The 23,619-nt window shown below is 41.5% G+C and overlaps 1 protein-coding gene and 1 long non-coding RNA gene across 2 annotated transcripts; one reads left to right on the top strand and one right to left on the bottom strand.

Annotated features, from left to right (window-relative positions):
* Positions 1 to 10,167: 10,167 nt before the first annotated feature.
* On the top strand, positions 10,168 to 13,532 carry LOC115136727 (granzyme B-like). Its single transcript, XM_029672456.2, has 5 exons — positions 10,168 to 10,360; positions 11,408 to 11,558; positions 11,688 to 11,832; positions 12,041 to 12,301; positions 12,513 to 13,532. Exons 1-5 carry the CDS (start codon positions 10,315 to 10,317, stop codon positions 12,696 to 12,698), a joined length of 789 nt encoding a protein of 262 aa, XP_029528316.2. The 5' UTR covers positions 10,168 to 10,314; the 3' UTR covers positions 12,699 to 13,532.
* LOC135569968 (uncharacterized) lies at positions 12,510 to 22,145 on the bottom strand. The gene is made up of 2 exons (XR_010463386.1): positions 21,300 to 22,145; positions 12,510 to 16,788 (listed from the first exon to the last, which is right to left on the bottom strand). It is a non-coding gene; the product is annotated as an uncharacterized LOC135569968 (long non-coding RNA).
* Positions 22,146 to 23,619: the final 1,474 nt, after the last annotated feature.

Here is a 23,619-nt window from a genome sequence, read left to right as displayed (position 1 = left end):
CTTTATATTCAAAAACCTCACTTTTGTTCGCGTGATTTGTTGAGTAATCCACAGGCTCAAAGGCAGTCACAACAGGCAGACGAAAAATCGAAAGTTTGTAGAAACATGTTAATTAAACAATGTTTATAATCAATCCTCAGGTTTTTTTTGTCATAGTAATCAATACATTTTCAACCGGACAAAAGATTTGTCAATATAAAAGGAAAACAAGAAAGGTGCACTCTCGGTCTTGCGCATGAAAAATCTCTGGGACACTGTAGTGTTGACTCATTCAGAGTGGTCTTACTCCCTCATTTTTCAGAACACAACCCTGAAACAATTTCTAAAGACTGTTGACATCTAGTGGAACCCATAGGAAGTCCTAAATCAATGGAATCTGTATAGGCAGTCAATGGAAAACTACAAACAAAACAAAATCCCACTTCCTGGATGGATTTTTTTCTCAGGTTTTCGCCTGCCATTTCAGTTACGTTATACTCACATACATTATTGTAATAGTTTTAGAAACGTTGGAATGTTTTCCATCCATGTCTACTAATTATATGCATATCCTAGCTTCTGGGCCTGAGTAGCAGGCAGTTAACTTTGGGCACGCTTTTCATCCAGAGGTGAAAATTGTGCCCCCTACCCTAGTGATGCCAATTATTGATTGGGTTAATTAGTGATTGGGAGCCCGGGATCGAACCCGGGTCTGTAGTAATGCCACGAGCGCTGCAGATGCAGAACGCTGCGCAACTCAGTCCACTGTTGACCTACCATCCTGTACTGTACTGTTGACCCACTTTAATATACTGTATTGTTGACCCATTGTATTGTACTGTTGACCTACTGTACTGTTGACCTACTGTACTGTTGACCTACTGTACAGTTGACCTACTGTACTGTTGACCTACTGTACTGTACTGTTGACCTACTGTACTGTTGACCTACTATACTGTACTGTTGACCTACTGTACTATTGACCTACTGTACTGTACTGTTGACCTAAGGTACTGTACTGGGTTATGAATGTATTGTACTGTTGACCTACTGTACTGTACTATACTGTACTGTTGACCTACTGTTCTATACTGGGTTATGAATGTATTGTACTGGGGTATTATGGGGGTTTTGGGTGGCGGCGGGGGGGGGGGGGGGGCTGGAGTGTAAACTTGTGTGGCTAAAAGCAAAATCTGTGTTTGTAATCATGTAATCATGTAATCATTTTTGTATACATATGCTTTCCACGCTCATTGACTAAGTAAGTAGTGAGGTTATTGGTTCAATTTGATAAAAAGTGGAGGATTTTAAAACATTTACATTACATTTACATTACATTTACATTACATTTAAGTCATTTAGCAGACGCTCCTATCCAGAGCGACTTACAAATTGGTGCTTTCACCTTATGACATCCAGTGGAACAGCCACTTTACAATAGTGCATCTAAGTCTTTTAAGGGGGGGGGGTGAGAAGGATTACTTTATCCTATCCTAGTTATTCCTTAAAGAGGTGGGGTTTCAGGTGTCTCCGGAAGGTGGTGATTGACTTAAAACATCCTACTCTTGTTTCGGTTTAGGTCCTGACAGGCTAGTTAGGGACATGAATGGAAAGAAAATGAGGATATCTGAGCAGACATTCAGATGTTCTTTTACTTTATTTGAAAAGGTTATTTTTTCTTCATCTGAGACCACTCACCACTGATTGTACTGTACTGATTCAAGACATATCAGCTTCACAATTGAATTAATTTCTAAAATGTTCAACAAACAAAATTCCCCTTTGACGTCATGGGGTATTGTGTGTAGGCCAGTGACACAACATTCAATCTACTGTATTTAAAATGCAGGCTGAAATACAACAAAATGACCATAGATGACTGTATAGACTTTTGACCCTGTGTGTGTGTGTGTGTGTGTGTGTGTGTGTGTGTGTGTGTGTGTGTGTGTGTGTGTGTGTGTGTGTGTGTGTGTGTGTGTGTGTGCGTGCGTGTGTGCGTGTCTAAGATTGTGTGGCCTGTCCTCTTCTGTTCCACTGAAACCTGTCATATATGTCTACCTCTCACTTAGTTATTGAGAAACCAACACCTTCTCAGAAATAGACAGGACCCCAAACTCACCCAGCTCAACGTGGTCTCTGTTGCTAGGCAATACATTCTCCGGAAACAACTTTACGGTGACATTTGCAGGTCTTTCTCACCTTCTTTCACCTCTCCTCTGTGAGTGACAGAGTCTGGAGTCTCAGGTTATAGAGTGGTATTTTGATCTGTTTGTTTTGGAACAAACAAATTACATGTTTCAACGCTCTGGCGAGGAGCTGAGAAAAGTACATCCTCTCACGTCCACCGAGCCGCTCGGCTATGATTCTAGAAAGGAAAAAATGATTCAATGCAACGCTGGAGAGATGAGAGTTGATCTGTGAGAGATACAGGTGAGCTTCTCACGTAGCCATGGCAACACGTTGGTCTCAAATATAGCTTACAATGTTACGCAAACCGTAAGCCCTGGCCAACCCAAATCAACTCTTAAAATATCAGGCCCAGGCAGTAAATCTAAATAACGAAAAGGAAACTCAAATGAACTTTGATCGCCTTTATTCACATTTTTTTACATTGTAGAAAGTGACTATTACTTTTCATGCCACAAGAGATGCTGAATCCGGCCAAATCGGTTCCCGGAACGAAACAGAGAGGTGTCGGATCCTGTTTCCTGCCGGATCCAGCTCAAATGAAGCACTGTGTACCTTTGATCTAATGTTCTGTTGACTTACTATCCTGTTCTGTACTGTAATGTTGAGCGAATGTTATGTACTGCACTGTTGACCAACTGTGCTCTGAGGGGATTTGAACTCCTAGAAAGGCCGGAACCAAGGAAGAAACCTAGAGAGGAACCAGGCTGTGAGGGTGTTTGAACTCCCTAGAAAGGCAGGAACCAAGGAAGAAACCTAGAGAGGAACCAGGCTCTGAGGGGATTTGAACTCCCTAGAAAGGCCGGAACCAAGGAAGAAACCTAGAGAGGAACCAGGCTGTGAGGGTGTTTGAACTCCCTAGAAAGGCAGGAACCAAGGAAGAAACCTAGAGAGGAACCAGGCTCTGAGGGGATTTGAACTCCCTAGAAAGGCAGGAACCAAGGAAGAAACCTAGAGAGGAACCAGGCTGTGAGGGTGTTTGAACTCCCTAGAAAGGCAGGAACCAAGGAAGAAACATAGAGAGGAACCAGGCTGTGAGGGTGTTTGAACTCCCTAGAAAGGCAGGAACCTAGGAAGAAACCTAGAGAGGAACCAGGCTGTGAGGGGATTTGAATTCCCTAGAAAGGCAGGAACCTAGGAAGAAACCTAGAGAGGAACCAGGCTGTGAGGGTGTTTGAACTCCCTAGAAAGGCAGGAACCTAGGAAGAAACCTAGAGAGGAACCAGGCTGTGAGGGTGTTTGAACTCCCTAGAAAGGCCGGAACCTAGGAAGAAACCTAGAGAGGAACCAGGCTGTGAGGGTGTTTGAACTCCCTAGAAAGGCAGGAACCTAGGAAGAAACCTAGAGAGGAACCAGGCTGTGAGGGGGTTTGAACTCCCTAGACAGGCAGGAACCTAGGAAGAAACATAGAGAGGAACCAGGCTCTGAGGCATGGCCAGTCTCTTCTGACTGTGCTGGGTGGAGATTATAAGAGCACATGGCCATTTATTACCTCTTAGGGCTAGGTGTGCCGCTCGCGCCCCACCTCGACAACATTTCATAAAGCGAAATTCAAAATACAAAATTCGTAATATTAAGCATTCATGAAAATATAAGTGTCTTACATCATTTAAAAGCTTAACTTCTTGTTAATCCAGCCACCCTGTCAGATTTCAAAAAAGCTTTATGGTGAAAACCTACCGTGCGATTACCTGAGGAGAGCGCCCCGCATACAAAAGCATTACAAACATTTTCCAAACAAGCAAAGGCATCACAAATGTCAGAAATAGCGATAAAATAAATCACTTACCTTTGATGATCTTCCTCTGTATGCAATCCCAAGGGTCCCAGCTACATAACAAATGGTTGTTTTGTTCGATAAAGTCCTTTTTCATATCACAAAAAAGTTATAGAATTTAGAAGTTAGTTGGCGTGCTTGATCCACTGGTTTCCCTCGTTTAACATGCATACAAAGGAATCCCAAAAGTTACCAATAAACTTCATCCAAACAAGTCAAACACCGTTTCTAATAAATCCTCAGGTACCCTAATATGTAAATAAACAATACAATTTAAGACGGAATGTAGTACGTTCATTACCGGAGGTAAATAACGAGGTGAGCACCCTCAGCCACGTGAAAAGAAAGAAGGGACACTTATTTCTTATCATGGATACATTCTAGAACTGTTCTCACATGAATCATATATTTCTTATCATGGATACATTTTAGAACTATTCTCACATGAATCACATATTTCTTATCATGGATACATTCTAGAACTATTCTCACATGAATCATATATTTCTTATCATGGATACATTCTAGAACTATTCTCACATGAATCATATATTTCTTATCATGGATACATTCTAGAACTGTTCTCACATGAATCATATATTTCTTATCATGGATACATTTTAGAACTGTTCTCACATGAATCATATATTTCTTATCATGGATACATTTTAGAACTGTTCTCACATGAATCATATATTTCTTATCATGGATACATTTTAGAACTGTTCTCACATGATTCATATATTTCTTATCATGGATACATTCTAGAACTGTTCTCACATGAATCATATATTTCTTATCATGGACACATTTTAGAACTGTTCTCACATGAATCATATATTTCTTATCATGGATACATTTTAGAACTATTCACACATGAATCATATATTTCTTATCATGGATACATTCTAGAACTGTTCTCACATGAATCATATATCTCTTATCATGGATACATTTTAGAACTATTCTCACATGAATCATATATTTCTTATCATGGATACATTCTAGAACTATTCTCACATGAATCATATATTTCTTATCATGGATACATTCTAGAACTGTTCTCACATGAATCATATATTTCTTATCATGGATACATTCTAGAACTGTTCTCACATGAATCATATATTTCTTATCATGGATACATTTTAGAAATAGTCTCACATGAATCATATAATTCTTATCATGGATACATTTTAGAACTGTTCTCACATGAATCATATATTTCTTATCATGGATACAATTTAGAACTATTCTCACATTAATCATATATTTTGCACATGAACAGCCGTCCGTCCGGGAATAAGAAATCATGAATGTATTTACATGTGAGTGCCTTTGTTTATCGTTTATCTCTGTCAGAACCAGCCCTCCTTAGAAAGGATGTGGGTTGGCCTTTCAGCGGTACGCTTGTAAGGCTCTGATTGTCCGAAAGCGTCCGGGAACATCTCTTCTACTGTTGTTCACTCTGGAAGATAGACAGCTGTGTTTAAGCACTCTGGTGGTGTTGATGGTAGGAGAATCCGGTGATTTGAGACTCGTAGTAAGATGGGATGATTTGAAGAGTAGAATGGTGGTCCCTCTAAGATGAGCTTTTCTCAATATTTGACTTAGGACAGCTAATCAGCCGTACCAGTGATTCTCTGCGAGTTGAGCTTCTCGCCTACACCTCGTGTTGATTATTCAGGATTCAGACAACTTTACACAAACAGCTGCAACCTGCCAATGTTCTCGTCTGAAATGTTCATTCTTGTCCAGTTCTTTTAAGCACTCTGGTGGAAAAGGACAGTTCCATCAGGCTGACATGCTCTTCTGACCTCACTCTGGGTGTGGCTACTTACTGTGCAAAGGATATGATTGCAAGTTATCTCTTTTGACTCCTAAAATCACATGCCTATCTTAACAAAAATACGTTCATCCTTTTTCAAATTTTATGCGTAACGTTTTGGATGGAAACTTGACAGATTAATGGGATATACTTTCCAAGTTACAGTATTTCATCCTTACAATTTTTTATGACGTCACAAAATGAAAACCGACATTAGTTTTCTACAGCTCCCCATTGACCATTCTCAGCATTCTTATGTTAGAAATATTATTCCAGTATTCACTTTTTCAAACGTGTTAGAGTTTTGGCTGGAAAAGGTCTGTTAAAACCTCTTAAGGCTACCCCTGACTACTGCCCCTTCTGGAGGAATTCGGTACCCATATAAAACATGATACATTTTTGTCAAAAGTTGCTAATATATGCATATAAAAAATATTATCGAATAGGAAACACTCTAAAGCTTCTAAAACCGTTTAAATTTTGTCTCTATGTAAAGCAGAAGTGTCAGGGCATGCATTCTCCCAAAGTCTCTCTTGTAATGGAAAAAGTTGCTACCACTTTGACGTCATCGTATACGCACTTACCAAGCAGTTATAACCATGGGAACAGTTTCCACGTCTTCAGCGCGAAGCCTGGTTTCGATGAGGCGTGTAACTGTGAGAATCGCGCGCTCACGAGACGTTCAGCGTGCCGAAAGGTCTCGGTCACGCAAAAAAAAAGTTTACCCAATGCGCGCTGTGAAGTTTCTCTCTCTTTTCCTCAGGATGGATTGAACAACGTGTGTGTGTCTGTTCGCCCTCACGATTTCTGTGCACCTTTATAACATGTTAAGGCTTAATTATGAACATAGTTTGACAAGTTTACTCAACATATAATGTATACTTTCGACGTTTTGGTGCGCATCCACTTGAAATTTGCATACATTTCGACCGAAATGTGGCTAGTTTGAGAACCGAAAGACACAGACTTGAAAACTGAACGCTAACTTGGTGAGTATTAACCCTTCCAGGTCTTCTGATGGAAGAACAGCAACGGTAAGGGAATATTTATGTGTTAATTTTGGGTTTCTGTCGACTCCAAGATAGAGGAGTCATTATGCTAAATGGGAGCGCCGACTCCCTATTATAGCCTAGTGAACGCAAAATGGAACGTTAAAAATAAATGTAACATAGCGATTGCATTTAGAAGAAGTTTATCTTGCTATACATATGTAAAACATGCATATTTAGTCAAAGTTTATGATGTGTATTCCTTGTTAGCTGACGTTATCTGCCGGAGCTATTTTATTTCTCCTGACATTGCAGTAGCATTTTTTGAACGATGCATAATTGTAAACAGAGATTTATGGATATATATTGCAGATTATTGAAAAAAAAATGAATGTACTGTGTAACATGTTATATTACTGTCATCTGATGAAGATTTCAAAAGGTTAGTGAAATGATTTTTCTTTTAATCCTGCGTTTGTTGATTGCATATTTTTTCCTACTTGGCTATGCTAATGAGGTATGTCTGCAGTGGTGGTTGGACATAAATATGTGCTATGTTTTCGCCGTAAAACATTTTAGAAATCTGACTTGCTGGGTAGATAAACAATTTGTTTATCTTTCATTTGAGCTATTTTTCTTGTTAATGTGTGGAGGTTAAATATTTTTAGGATTATTTCTTGCGTTCCATGCGGCACCTTCCAGCTGAACGTGGGGGGGGGAAAGTTCCCAGGTGGGTCTCAAGATCCGTGTAAGGTTAACCTCTCTAGGGGGTGTGGGACGGGAGCGTCCCACCTGGCCAACATCCAGTGAAATTGCAAAGCACCATATTCAAAATATAATCATTATAAAAATTCATGAAACATACAAGTGTTGTTCATCGGCTTAAAGATTAACTTCTTGTTAATCCAAACACGTTGTCAGATTTCAAAAAGCTTTACGGTGAAAGCATACCATGCGATTATCTGAGAACAGCGCCCAGCAGACAAATCATTACAAACCTTTACCAGCCAAGTAGAGGAGTTACACAAGTCAGAAATAACGATAAAATTAATCATTTACCTTTGATGATCTTCATATGTTTGCTCTCACAAGACTCCCATTTACTCAATAAATGTATATTTTGTTCGATAACGTCCCTCTTTATATTCAAAAACCTCACTTTTGTTCGCGTGATTTGTTGAGTAATCCACAGGCTCAAAGGCAGTCACAACAGGCAGACGAAAAATCGAAAGTTTGTAGAAACATGTTAATTAAACAATGTTTATAATCAATCCTCAGGTTTTTTTTGTCATAGTAATCAATACATTTTCAACCGGACAAAAGATTTGTCAATATAAAAGGAAAACAAGAAAGGTGCACTCTCGGTCTTGCGCATGAAAAATCTCTGGGACACTGTAGTGTTGACTCATTCAGAGTGGTCTTACTCCCTCATTTTTCAGAACACAACCCTGAAACAATTTCTAAAGACTGTTGACATCTAGTGGAACCCATAGGAAGTCCTAAATCAATGGAATCTGTATAGGCAGTCAATGGAAAACTACAAACAAAACAAAATCCCACTTCCTGGATGGATTTTTTTCTCAGGTTTTCGCCTGCCATTTCAGTTACGTTATACTCACATACATTATTGTAATAGTTTTAGAAACGTTGGAATGTTTTCCATCCATGTCTACTAATTATATGCATATCCTAGCTTCTGGGCCTGAGTAGCAGGCAGTTAACTTTGGGCACGCTTTTCATCCAGAGGTGAAAATTGTGCCCCCTACCCTAGTGATGCCAATTATTGATTGGGTTAATTAGTGATTGGGAGCCCGGGATCGAACCCGGGTCTGTAGTAATGCCACGAGCGCTGCAGATGCAGAACGCTGCGCAACTCAGTCCACTGTTGACCTACCATCCTGTACTGTACTGTTGACCCACTTTAATATACTGTATTGTTGACCCATTGTATTGTACTGTTGACCTACTGTACTGTTGACCTACTGTACAGTTGACCTACTGTACTGTTGACCTACTGTACTGTACTGTTGACCTACTGTACTGTTGACCTACTATACTGTACTGTTGACCTACTGTACTATTGACCTACTGTACTGTACTGTTGACCTAAGGTACTGTACTGGGTTATGAATGTATTGTACTGTTGACCTACTGTACTGTACTATACTGTACTGTTGACCTACTGTTCTATACTGGGTTATGAATGTATTGTACTGGGGTATTATGGGGGTTTTGGGTGGCGGCGGGGGGGGCTGGAGTGTAAACTTGTGTGGCTAAAAGCAAAATCTGTGTTTGTAATCATGTAATCATGTAATCATGTAATCATTTTTGTATACATATGCTTTCCACGCTCATTGACTAAGTAAGTAGTGAGGTTATTGGTTCAATTTGATAAAAAGTGGAGGATTTTAAAACATTTACATTACATTTACATTACATTTAAGTCATTTAGCAGACGCTCCTATCCAGAGCGACTTACAAATTGGTGCTTTCACCTTATGACATCCAGTGGAACAGCCACTTTACAATAGTGCATCTAAGTCTTTTAAGGGGGGTGAGAAGGATTACTTTATCCTATCCTAGGTATTCCTTAAAGAGGTGGGGTTTCAGGTGTCTCCGGAAGGTGGTGATTGACTTAAAACATCCTACTCTTGTTTCGGTTTAGGTCCTGACAGGCTAGTTAGGGACATGAATGGAAAGAAAATGAGGATATCTGAGCAGACATTCAGATGTTCTTTTACTTTATTTGAAAAGGTTATTTTTTCTTCATCTGAGACCACTCACCACTGACAATCACCTTAAAATTAGAGATATTTCCACTCCATCTACCTTTACCTCACTTCCAGTATTAATAATCTGCTAGACCACCAGACCCCTTTCACTGTGTGTGTGTGTGTGTGTGTGTGTGTGTGTGTGTGTGTGTGTGTGTGTGTGTGGAAGGAGGAAGGTGGGGGTTGGAAAGGAGGTAGGCCTATATGTAGAGAGACAACACCTCACCTGATTGGTCCGAAAGAAAAATTGACTCACATGATTGGTTGTAGGAAAAATCCCTGCCCACACCATACCCCATCGTGTGTTACAGCTGTGTAACCTGGGATTTACAACTACAAACCATTTTGGCGCAAGTTAGACGTTACATTTGTGTCAAAATGTATTTTCTTCATAACAAAGTGCTTAGTAAGCAAGGTAATTATTGGTTGAATTGTATAGTAAGAGAAGCATTTCTAATGTTCTTGTTCCTGTTGAGGTCCTGACAGGTTAGGGACATGAATGACAATCTAAAGTGGCATACGAATGATATACTTTCTTTTAAAAGGTGCTTTTTTTGTATGGATCATCAGAGGCAACCAACTTAAAAATGTGTGATATTTCCACTCCATCTCACTTTACCTCAGCTTTCACTTTCAGTATGAATAGTCTGCTAGACCACCAAACACCTTCTTGCTGTGTATGTGGGTAGTATGGAAGGGGGGGAGATGATGTTAAGGTGGTGTATATAGAGAGGAGAAACCTGCAGTCTCTCTAATCATCTAGAACTCTGCCAGTCCACCACCATGTACCTGAACCTCCTCATCCTCCTCCAACTCCTTTCCTCTGCTGGTGAGTTGATCTATTCTATACATTATATATCTACGAAGAACCAGCTAGTAAAGAAGGTATAGCTGATTATTCTCTATATAAGAACCAGCTAGTAAAGAAGGTATAGCTGATTATTCTCTATATAAGAACCAGCTAGTAAATAAGGTACAGCTGATTATTCTCTATATAAGAACCAGCTAGTAAAGAAGGTATAGCTGATTATTCTCTATATAAGAACCAGCTAGTAAAGAAGGTATAGCTGATTATTCTCTATATAAGAACCAGCTAGTAAAGAAGGTATAGCTGATTATTCTCTATATAAGAACCAGCTAGTAAAGAAGGTATAGCTGATTATTCTCTAAGAGGAACCAGCGAGTAAAGAAGGTATAGCTGATTATTCTCTATATAAGAACCAGCTAGTAAAGAAGGTATAGCTGATTATTCTCTATATAAGAACCAGCTAGTAAAGAAGGTATAGCTGATTATTCTCTATATAAGAACCAGCTAGTAAAGAAGGTATAGCTGATTATTCTCTAAGAGGAACCAGCGAGTAAAGAAGGTATAGCTGATTATTCTCTATATAAGAACCAGCTAGTAAAGAAGGTATAGCTGATTATTCTCTAAGAGGAACCAGCGAGTAAAGAAGGTATAGCTGATTATTCTCTATATAAGAACCAGCTAGTAAAGAAGGTATAGCTGATTATTCTCTAAGAGGAACCAGCTAGTAAAGAAGGTATAGCTGATTATTCTCTAAGAGGAACCAGCTAGTAAAGAAGGTATAGCTGATTATTCTGTATATTAGAACCAGCTAGTAAAGAAGGTATAGCTGATTATTCTGTATATTAGAACCAGCTAGTAAAGAAGGTACAGCTGATTATTCTCTATATAAGAACCAGCGAGTAAATAAGGTACAGCTGATTATTCCCTAAAAATAATCACTTGGTAGCAGACAGTAAAGGAGGTAGCTAATTGTTAACCAAATTGAACACAAATTATGTTGTTGTTTTGGTCGTTGTGTGTCCCAGAAAACATAGTTAACATGGTATCCTCTTTCCTCCTCCTTCCAAGGAGCCTCTGAGAGTGGTATTGTGGGTGGTAAGATAGCTAAGCCCCACTCAAGGCCCTATATGGTCTCTCTGCAACACAGAGGACACCATGTTTGTGGAGGAATGCTCATCCGGGAGGACTTTGTTCTGACTTCAGCACACTGCTTAAGGAAGTGAGTCTTTCTTTGTCGTAGACAACAAATGAATCCAGATGCTGTTTGTTTTGTTGCATCTTGTTAGGCCTCTTGAGGAATTCTTCTACTTCATTCTATGTCTTGTGACCCGTTTTGATATTCTGTTAGTGCTTATCCTTTAACGGTGGTGCTTGGAGCCCACGACCTAAAGAAGTGGAAGAAGAGTTGTCAGAAGATTCAGGTGTCCCATTACCTTCGGCATCCATTACATGAGAATGCAACGCAGAACAGTTATGACGTCATGCTACTGAAGGTAATCTTCAAGACACCTCTAATGTCTCCTTTCTACAGTATATAGTACTTATTTCGTATGAACTTTAATTGAATGCAGGGCCTTATAAGAAATGCGTTCAATTGATACTGATTATCGTCACTGACATTAATATTTATAGAGTTTTATTCTTTCTGAATCATACAACTGGAATATCATTATTTTATTTTAATTTTATTTCCTCTTATAGTTAAGGACCACAGCTCGTCTAACCGAGTATGTGAAGGTCATTGGACTCCCAAAGGAGGATGAACATCTCCCAGCATCCCCCAAATGCTCCGTAGCTGGTTGGGGCAAGACTAACTCGAACAACAACCAGGGTTCTGGCGTTTTGATGGAAGTGGCAGTGACGGTGGAGGATGACTCTGAATGCAAGAAGGTGTGGGAGAAATACTTTGACAAAAAACAAATGATGTGCACTCGTACTACCGGAGGGAAAGGATTTTGTCAGGTAACTAAATTACATTTGGATCAAATGATTATAGTAATAGTAGAAACAGAGGACAACCAGTACAGGTTTTAGTTGGTCAGATAAGCAGTGTTTATTTATCTGTAACATTACTGTACTAAAACAGCTAAAACAGCCTTGGAAGTGTTCACTCATTCTCCTTTCACAATCTCACTTCTGTCTCTTCTCTAATTCCTGTTGTTCTGTGTTCCAGGGAGATTCAGGGGGACCTCTTATTTGTAACAACAAGGCACAGGGTATCGTTGCTTTTAATTATCCTGAGAGATGTGATGATTCCCGATATCCTCATGTGTTCATGAAAATCCCTTTCTTTCTGCCCTGGATTAAAGAGGTGTTGCACGGATATGGTGCCAACATGTCTTTAGACAAGCAGGAATAAAGGACTAGGAAGTACATTGATTATAGTGTACTTAACATAATGGTATCTATTCCCAGGAAGTACATTGATTATAGTGTACTAACATAATGGTATCTATTCCTAGGAAGTACATTGATTATAGTGTACTAACATAATGGTATCTATTCCTAGGAAGTACATTGATTATAGTGTACTAACATAATGGTATCTATTCCTAGGAAGTACATTGATTATAGTGTACTGACATAATGGTATCTATTCCTGCATAAATACACTTCTCATTATGCCCTGGATAGAGGACATGTTTCTGATAAAGCTAAACCTTCATCCGTTCATAGTTGTTAGAGAGAGACAGAGAGGGATTGTGTGTGTGTGTGTGTGTGTGTGTGTGTGTGTGTGTGTGTGTGTGTGTGTGTGTGTGTGTGTGTAGGCTCCGTGCAGTGTCGTACTGCAGGCTTATGAAGGGTATTGTGGCTCTTACTAATTCAACAACATGTGATGATCCTAAGTACCCCTGTGTTCACATTAACAATCATTTGTTCGTCCTGGATTTGAAGAGGTGATCGTGGATATTGACAATAATGTCACAAAACTCAGTTCTAGAATGCATTAATAGATACATTTTAACATGTTGTGTTCTAATACAAATGACTGTATTTCTGCATTGTACACCTTGTCTGTTGTACACCTGTATACCTTAAGAAACAGGAAATACATTTCTCAACAGATTTTTATTTTGTTTACATTTGAAACTGTATTATTCAGATGGGCACAGCTATCCAGTGCTGCCCCCTAATCACTGCTTTTCACTGTAGTTACAACGTTCATTATTAAATCAAACGTTTTCTAAAGATACATCTTTACTGTGTCGTATTTTACATGTTGAAAGGATATCATATTTGGTAACTCTTTACAATAAGGTTACATTACTTGTCATAAAGTAAATCAAGTAATGTAAGCGATTAGAAGTCATTAGACATTTTGGCAAACCTTTGTCAACATCTTTTTCCACAGTTAATTATAGACTCATCATTACTAGGTTAGATATAATCAACACATTGTGGCTAACATTATTATAAATAGTTTGTTTATCAAATCAAATCAATCTTTATTTAAAATTGCAATACACTTTACAGTAAAAATCTAAAAGAAAAGGACACGCTAGTAGAATAAAGGAAAATCAAACAGAATTATTAGACTGGCTTTAAGGCCAGGCACCACCCTCATAAGGTAATGTTTTCCCCCTTAATCGTATAACAATCAGCTTTTACCAGTTGAATTTATGTTACTTTTTAATAATACTATGGATCAACGTATCAGCATATCTCATTATTGATAGGTAGATGCAAAAATGTAATTTCAGTCTTTTGGTGTCTAGCCTTCAGCTGGCCTTCAGCTAGCCAAGAACACCCTGAGGTGCCTGGCCTTCAGCTGACCTTCAGCTAGCCAAGAACAGCCTGAGGTGCCTGGCCTTCAGCTGGCCTTCAGCTAGTCAAGAACAGCATGAGGTGCCTGGCCTTCAGCTAGCCAAGAACAGCCTGAGGTGCCTGGCCTTCAGCTGGCCTTCAGCTAGTCAAGAACAGCATGAGGTGCCTGGCCTTCAGCTAGCCAAGAACAGCCTGAGGTGCCTGGCCTTCAGCTAGCCAAGAACAGCCTGAGGTGCCTGTCCTTCAGCTGGCCTTCAGCTAGCCAAGAACATCCTGAGGTGCCTGGCCTTCAGATGGCCTTCAGCTAGCCAAGAACAGCCTGAGGTGCCTGGCCTTCAGCTAGCCAAGAACAGCATGAGGTGCATGGCCTTCAGCTGGCCTTCAGCTAGCCAAGAACAGCCTGAGGTGCCTGGCCTTCAGCTAGCCAAGAACAGCATGAGGTGCATGGCCTTCAGATGGCCTTCAGCTAGCCAAGAACAGCCTGAGGTGCCTGGCCTTCAGCTGGCCAAGAACAGCCTGAGGTGCCTGGCCTTCAGCTGGCCTTCAGCTGGCCAAGAACAGCCTGAGGTGCCTGGCCTTCAGCTGGCCTTCAGCTGGCCAAGAACAGCCTGAGGTGCCTGGCCTACTGCTGGCCTTCAGCTAGCCAAGAACATCCTGAAGTGCCTGGCCTTCAGCTGGCCAAGAACATCCTGAGGTGCCTGGCTTTCAGCTGGCCAAGAACAGCCTGAGGTGCCTGGCCTTCAGCTGGCCTTCAGCTGGCCAAGAACAGCCTGAGGTGCCTGGCCTTCAGCTGGCCTTCAGCTGGCCAAGAACATCCTGAGGTGCCTGGCCTACTGCTGGCCTTCAGCTAGCCAAGAACATCCTGAGGTGCCTGGCCTTCAGCTGGCGAAGAACATCCTGAGGTGCCTGGCCTTCAGCTAGCCAAGAACAGCCTGAGGTGCCTGGCCTTCAGCTGGCCTTCAGCTAGCCAAGAACATCCTGAGGTGCATGACCTTCAGATGGCCTTCAGCTAGCCAAGAACAGCCTGAGGTGCCTGGCCTTCAGCTGGCCAAGAACAGCCTGAGGTGCCTGGCCTTCAGCTGGCCTTCAGCTGGCCAAGAACAGCCTGAGGTGCCTGGCCTTCAGCTGGCCAAGAACATCCTGAGGTGCCTGGCTTTCAGCTGGCCAAGAACAACCTGAGGTGCCTGGCCTTCAGCTGGCCTTCAGCTGGCCAAGAACAGCCTGAGGTGCCTGGCCTTCAGCTGGCCTTCAACTGGCCAAGAACATCCTGAGGTGCCTGGCCTACTGCTGGCCTTCAGCTAGCCAAGAACATCCTGAGGTGCCTGGCCTTCAGCTGGCCTTCAGCTAGTCAAGAACAGCATGAGGTGCCTGGCCTTCAGCTAGCCAAGAACAGCCTGAGGTGCCTGGCCTTCAGCTGGCCTTCAGCTAGTCAAGAACAGCATGAGGTGCCTGGCCTTCAGCTAGCCAAGAACAGCCTGAGGTGCCTGGCTGTTCAGCTGGCCTTCAGCTAGTCAAGAACAGCATGAGGTGCCTGGCCTTCAGCTAGCCAAGAACAGCCTGAGGTGCCTGGCCTTCAGCTGGCCTTCAGCTAGTCAAGAACAGCATGAGGTGCCTGGCCTTCAGCTAGCCAAGAACAGCCTGAGGTGCCTGGCCTTCAGCTGGCCTTCAGCTAGCCAAGAACAGCATGAGGTGCCTGGCCTTCAGCTAGCCAAGAACAGCCTGAGGTGCCTGGCCTTCAGCTGGCCTTCAGCTAGCCAAGAACAACCTGAGGTGCCTGGCCTTCAGCTGGCCAAGAACAACCTGAGGTGCCTGGCCTTCAGCTGGCCAAGAACAACCTGAGGTGCCTGGCCTTCAGCTAGCCAAGAACAACCTGAGGTGCCTGGCCTTCAGCTGGCCAAGAACAACCTGAGGTGCCTGGCCTTCAGCTAGCCAAGAACAACCTGAGGTGCCTGGCCTTCAGCTGGCCAAGTGCCGCTTATTTGTTTCCATTACAATGTACAGTATGCATTTGGGCTGTTGCCCCTTTAACGTAACTATCCAGTGTAAATCGTACATATTCTGATACCTCATACCGGAATACTGTTGTTGACTCTTCCAATACTCGGAATTGTGGCCAAATCATAAATGGGAGAGTTTTTAAAATATTTTTTAAACAACGTCAAACTTTGTATCTCAAACATACAGTTTAAAAAACATTTGCCCTATTTCCTCATAGAGAATGATGCCATCCTGCATCATTAGCAAAACTGGCCAATCAGTGGTCTACTTGACGCCATCCTGCATGAATATATACAATGACTGGTATACACTCACACCCTTCTGTTTCTGTACAGACCCACACCATTCCAACACAGAAAACAAACCTAATTAGCTTTTTCATTTTTTTTATTTAAGGAAAATCTTTCCCTTGTATTTTTATTCATAATAGGTCATATTTTATAAAAATCTGACAGTTACTTTACGAGTTCTGAAGCGTAGTCTAAAGCTTTGGCACTGGCGATAAGACCGCCCCCAATCGCAGTGCCAACGCCAGGAACAAAGGAACAAATAGTCCCAACTCCATCCAACATTTTGGAGACATTATTTTGAGGAGTTGGATTATCGTTACTTTGATTGGCGTTTTTGTTTTTCTCCATGTATTCTCCTATTTCCTTAAAGCCTTTATCCGTTAGGTCCTTCAGCTCCTGAAATGTAATAATGAAAACAAATTAACAAGTAGAAAATGTAGATTTTAAGGAAAAATGTGTGTGCCTGCTTTAACCATCTAAAACAAAATCCATGATTGTAGTGTTTATAAAAATAATACTATTTTAATTCTGAACATTTAAACTTTTTTGGTGTTTCTATCGTAATCCTTTAAAGGATCGGACCCTTTTCCCCCCACAATTTTCGCATAAAATGACATTCCGAAATCTAACTGCCTGTAACTCAGGCCCTGAAGCGAGGATGTGCATATTATTGGTACCATTTGAAAGAAAACACTTTGAAGTTTGTGTAAATGTGAAAGGAATGTAGTAGAATAAAACACAAACAATCTGGTAGAAGAAAATACAAAGAAAGAAAACAACCGTTATTTTTTGAATAAGTTAAACAGCCGTACAATTTGAAACGCCATATCTAAATGTGTTATGGTTCTTGTCCTGCTGGAAGACCCATAACCTACAAACAGAGACCCATTTTTTTAGTTTGACAGCGGATTGAACATTTCCCTCCAAAACACCTTAATAATCTACGGATTTCATAATGTCTTGCACACCTTCAAGGCTCCCATACCAGAGGCAGCAAAGCAACCCCAGAACATTATCAAACCTCCCCCATGTTTGATTGTAGTGAGGGTGTTCAATTCATTGAATGTTTCATTTGGCCATTATTCAGTATAGTTCTGATCGGTATTGCCAAGGAGCTCTAATTTTGTTTAATACTACCTGTCTAAGGTCTGAGCTACTACAGGGCCATAGTTAACACAGTCATTAATACTACCTGTCTAAGGTCTGAGATGCTACAGGGCCATAGTTAACACAGTCATTAATACTACCTGTCTAAGGTCTGAGCTGCTACAGGGCCATAGTTAACACAGTCATTAATACTACCTGTCTAAGGTCTAAGCTAATACAGGGCCATAGTTAACACAGTCATTAATACTACCTGTCTAAGGTCTGAGCTAATACAGGGCCATAGTTAACACAGTCATTAATACTACCTGTCTAAGGTCTGAGATGCTACAGGGCCATAGTTAACACAGTCATTAATACTACCTGTCTAAGGTCTGAGATGCTACAGGGCCATAGTTAACACAGTCATTAATACTACCTGTCTAAGGTCTGAGCTGCTACAGGGCCATAGTTAACACAGTCATTAATACTACCTGTCTAAGGTCTAAGCTAATACAGTGCCATAGTTAACACAGTCATTAATACTACCTGTCTAAGGTCTGAGCTAATACAGGGCCATAGTTAACACAGTCATTAATACTACCTGTCTAAGGTCTGAGCTGCTACAGGGCCATAGTTAACACAGTCATTAATACTACCTGTCTAAGGTCTGAGCTAATACAGGGCCATAGTTAACACAGTCATTAATACTACCTGTCTAAGGTCTGAGATGCTACAGGGCCATAGTTAACACAGTCATTAATACTATCTGTCTAAGGTCTGAGCTAATACAGGGCCATAGTTAACACAGTCATTAATACTACCTGTCTAAGGTCTGAGCTGCTACAGGGCCATAGTTAACACAGTCATTAATACTACCTGTCTAAGGTCTGAGATGCTACAGGGCCATAGTTAACACAGTCATTAATACTACCTGTCTAAGGTCTGAGATGCTACAGGGCCATAGTTAACACAGTCATTAATACTACCTGTCTAAGGTCTAAGCTAATACAGGGCCATAGTTAACACAGTCATTAATACTACCTGTCTAAGGTCTGAGATGCTACAGGGCCATAGTTAACACAGTCATTAATACTACCTGTCTAAGGTCTGAGCTGCTACAGGGCCATAGTTAACACAGTCATTAATACTACCTGTCTAAGGTCTGAGCTAATACAGGGCCATAGTTAACACAGTCATTAATACTACCTGTCTAAGGTCTGAGATGCTACAGGGCCATAGTTAACACAGTCATTAATACTATCTGTCTAAGGTCTGAGCTAATACAGGGCCATAGTTAACACAGTCATTAATACTACCTGTCTAAGGTCTGAGATGCTACAGGGCCATAGTTAACACAGTCATTAATACTACCTGTCTAAGGTCTGAGATGCTACAGGGCCATAGTTAACACAGTCATTAATACTACCTGTCTAAGGTCTAAGCTAATACAGGGCCATAGTTAACACAGTCATTAATACTACCTGTCTAAGGTCTGAGATGCTACAGGGCCATAGTTAACACAGTCATTAATACTACCTGTCTAAGGTCTGAGATGCTACAGGGCCATAGTTAACACAGTCATTAATACTACCTGTCTAAGGTCTGAGCTGCTACAGGGCCATAGTTAACACAGTCATTAATACTACCTGTCTAAGGTCTGAGATGCTACAGGGCCATAGTTAACACAGTCATTAATACTACCTGTCTAAGGTCTGAGATGCTACAGGGCCATAGTTAACACAGTCATTAATACTACCTGTCTAAGGTCTGAGCTGCTACAGGGCCATAGTTAACACAGTCATTAATACTACCTGTCTAAGGTCTGAGATGCTACAGGGCCATAGTTAACACAGTCATTAATACTACCTGTCTAAGGTCTGAGATGCTACAGGGCCATAGTTAACACAGTCATTAATACTACCTGTCTAAGGTCTGAGATGCTACAGGGCCATAGTTAACACAGTCATTAATACTACCTGTCTAAGGTCTGAGCTAATACAGGGCCATAGTTAACACAGTCATTAATACTACCTGTCTAAGGTCTGAGATGCTACAGGGCCATAGTTAACACAGTCATTAATACTACCTGTCTAAGGTCTGAGCTGCTACAGGGCCATAGTTAACACAGTCATTAATACTATCTGTCTAAGGTCTGAGCTAATACAGGGCCATAGTTAACACAGTCATTAATACTACCTGTCTAAGGTCTGAGCTAATACAGGGCCATAGTTAACACAGTCATTAATACTACCTGTCTAAGGTCTAAGCTAATACAGGGCCATAGTTAACACAGTCATTAATACTACCTGTCTAAGGTCTGAGCTGCTACAGGGCCATAGTTAACACAGTCATTAATACTACCTGTCTAAGGTCTAAGCTAATACAGGGCCATAGTTAACACAGTCATTAATACTACCTGTCTAAGGTCTGAGCTGCTACAGGGCCATAGTTAACACAGTCATTAATACTACCTGTCTAAGGTCTAAGCTAATACAGGGCCATAGTTAACACAGTCATTAATACTACCTGTCTAAGGTCTGAGCTAATACAGGGCCATAGTTAACACAGTCATTAATACTACCTGTCTAAGGTCTGAGATGCTACAGGGCCATAGTTAACACAGTCATTAATACTACCTGTCTAAGGTCTGAGATGCTACAGGGCCATAGTTAACACAGTCATTAATACTATCTGTCTAAGGTCTGAGCTAATACAGGGCCATAGTTAACACAGTCATTAATACTACCTGTCTAAGGTCTGAGATGCTACAGGGCCATAGTTAACACAGTCATTAATACTATCTGTCTAAGGTCTGAGCTAATACAGGGCCATAGTTAACACAGTCATTAATACTACCTGTCTAAGGTCTGAGATGCTACAGGGCCATAGTTAACACAGTCATTAATACTACCTGTCTAAGGTCTGAGCTGCTACAGGGCCATAGTTAACACAGTCATTAATACTACCTGTCTAAGGTCTGAGCTAATACAGGGCCATAGCTAACACAGTCATTAATACTACCTGTCTAAGGTCTGAGATGCTACAGGGCCATAGTTAACACAGTATATGTGTGAAATTCTTTACTTAAGTTTCCAAAAACACATTGTTGACAATCACATAACAACATGTGATGACCAAAAAAAACTATTTTAGAAAAGTGCAAGTGTGCCAATATATTTGGCAAGCAACTTGTAACTTGTAAATAATTATCTTGTAACATGTTCATCTTCCTGTTATAATGAATATAAGTTGGCTGCAGTCAATGCGTTGTCATAATTTGTGGTCACTATTTGAACTGGCTAGCCAGTTAGCTAAGAAGATGGTGTGGTAAAGGTTTTTGTCTAGATATATGAAAGGGATAACAGAAATATCTCCCTGTCCTTCATTCCATACCTTAAGTCTGGTTCCTGTCCTTCATTCCATACCTTAAGTCTGGTCCCTGTCCTTCATTCCATACCTTAAGTCTGGTTCCTGTCCTTCATTCCATACCTTAAGTCTGGTCCCTGTCCTTCATTCCATACCTTAAGTCTGGCCCCTGTCCTTCATTCCATACCTTAAGTCTGGTCCCTCTCCTCCATACCTTAAGTCTGGTCCCTGTCCTTCATTCCATACCTTAAGTCTGGTCCCTGTCCTTCATTCCATACCTTAAGTCTGGCCCCTGTCCTTCATTCCATACCTTAAGTCTGGTCCCTCTCCTCCATACCTTAAGTCTGGTCCCTGTCCTTCATTCCATACCTTAAGTCTGGTCCCTGTCCTTCATTCCATACCTTAAGTCTGGTCCCTCTCCTTCATACCTTAAGTCTGGTCCCTCTCCTTCATACCTTAAGTCTGGCCTCCAACACTTGTTTATATTCCTGTTTGGTGATCTCTCGTTCTTTCTCAATCTTTTCCATCAGCTGTTGCTGAATCTGAATCTGCTCTTCTGCCGCTCTCCGAGCCTGTTCTGCTGCCTCCTTCCTCACCCTCTCCACTGTAGAGAGAGAGAGAGAGAGAGAGAGAGAGAGAGAGAGAGAGAGAGAGAGAGAGAGAGAGAGAGAGAGAGAGAGAGAGAGAGAGAGAGAGAGAGAGAGAGAGAGAGAGAGAGAGAGAGAGAGAGAGAGAGAGAGAGAGAGAGAGAGAGAGAGAGACACAGACACACTCAATGTTATTACCAGGGGAAATTTGTCAATGGGTCTCAGGCATTGTCCCACTCAGCAGAAGTAATTGAAATCCCAATTGAAAGTCTCTCAGCTTTGCGCTGTATAATGTTTTTTTTTTTAAATAGTTTTTATTAGTATTATTTTTTTAAACAGGGAAGACACACTGAGACCAAGGTCTCTTTTACAGGATCTCCAATATTAGCCTGTTCCCGGGTCTGGCAGCCACATGCCTGTACGTCAACAATGTAGTAAGGCATGGTGGGAGCTTATGTGAGAGGGCTTCATAAACAAAGTGCAATGCATCGATCTACAAGACCTCAAAGAGGGCCAGTCTACTTTTTGATACAAAGTGCAGTGATGTCCCCAGTCCACCTGACTGTGGTGCTGCTCCAGTTTCAACTGTTCTGCCTTATTATTATTGGACCATGCTGGTCATTTATGAACGTTTGAACATCTTGGCCTTGTTCTGTTATAATCTCCACCCGGCACAGCCAGAAGAGGACTGGCCACCCCTCAGAGCCTGGTTCCTCTCTAGGTTTCTTCCTAGGTTTTGGCCTTTCTAGGGAGTTTTTCCTAGCCACCGTGCTTCTACACCTGCATTGCTTGCTGTTTGGGGTTTTAGGCTGGGTTTCTGTACAGCACTTTGAGATATCAGCTGATGTACGAAGGGCTATATAAATAAATTTGATTTTGATATGATTTGACGTGTACTGAACCTATCGCCCTTAATAAAACGTAGTGCTCTATGGTAAACTGTGTCTAAGGGCTCCAATACAGTGGAAACTGCATTCATATAGATCAGGGGTGGGCAATTCCAGTCCTCGAGGGCCTGATAGGTGTCACAGTTTTGCCCCAGCTAACACACCTGACTCCAATCATCACCTAATCATGATCTTCAGTTTAGAATTTTTGCAATTGTATTAATCATCTGTGTTTTCTACGGATGGAGAAAAAGTATGACTCCAATCAGGCCCTGGAGGAGTCGCGCACCACTGGTTTAGATCATATTGCCATAGTCAATTTATTTATTTTACCTTTATTTTACTAGGCAAGACAGTTAAGAAAAAATTCTTATTTTCAATGACGGCCTAGGAACAGTGGGTTAACTGCCTGTTCAGGGGCAGAACGACAGATTTGTACCTTGTCAGCTCGGGGATTCGAACTTGCAACCTTTCGGTTACTAGTCCAACGCTGTAACCACTAGGCTACCCTGCCGCCCCATCTATTATGGAATAGATGTTGATTGAATTATTTATTTAGTCTATTTAATGAAAGGCATGATCTGTTCTTGTACAGGAAGCCTATTTTAATTCTCAATTTCTTTTAACTAACTCGTCAACATGTTTTGTGTAGGAAAGCCTGTTCGCTCAATCCAGATGCCCAGATATGATCAGTGAGTGCACAAATCCTCAGAATGTTTTTTTTTAAAATGTGATTTAGAAAATAGCATAAACTTTTTTATTTTTTTTTACCTGCATTAAACATCTTCAATTCAACGAAGGCTTTCTGCCAGGCAGTAAAGGTAAATTGAAGCTCAGAAAGATATTGGCCTGTACCCAGGGAACCCTTGAGAAGACTCATCAGACACCTACTGGTCAAATGTACACGAGGGGTAACTTCAGGGGAACTCCTGGCCGAGCAAAATTCAGTTGGTGGTACAACTAACCTGTACCCCTGCACACTGACCTGGTACCTGTACCCCTGCACATTGACCTGGTACCTGTACCCCCGCACACTGACCTGGTACCTGTACCCCTGCACACTGACCTGGTACCGGTACCCCTGCACATTGACCTGGTACCGGTACCCCTGCACATTGACCTGGTACCTGTACCCCTGCACATTGACCTGGTACCGGTACCCCTGCACACTGACCTGGTACCTGTACCCCTGCACATTGACCTGGTACCTGTACCCCCACACATTGACCTGGTACCTGTACCCCCCCACATTGACCTGGTACCTGTACCCCCCCACATTGACCTGGTACCTGTACCCCCCC

Source organism: Oncorhynchus nerka, linkage group LG3, assembly GCF_034236695.1.
Source record: "Oncorhynchus nerka isolate Pitt River linkage group LG3, Oner_Uvic_2.0, whole genome shotgun sequence".
NCBI classification, from domain to species: domain Eukaryota; kingdom Metazoa; phylum Chordata; class Actinopteri; order Salmoniformes; family Salmonidae; genus Oncorhynchus; species Oncorhynchus nerka.
Note: the sequence above shows the minus strand (reverse complement) of the source record. Positions and strands in the feature narration are given on the sequence as shown.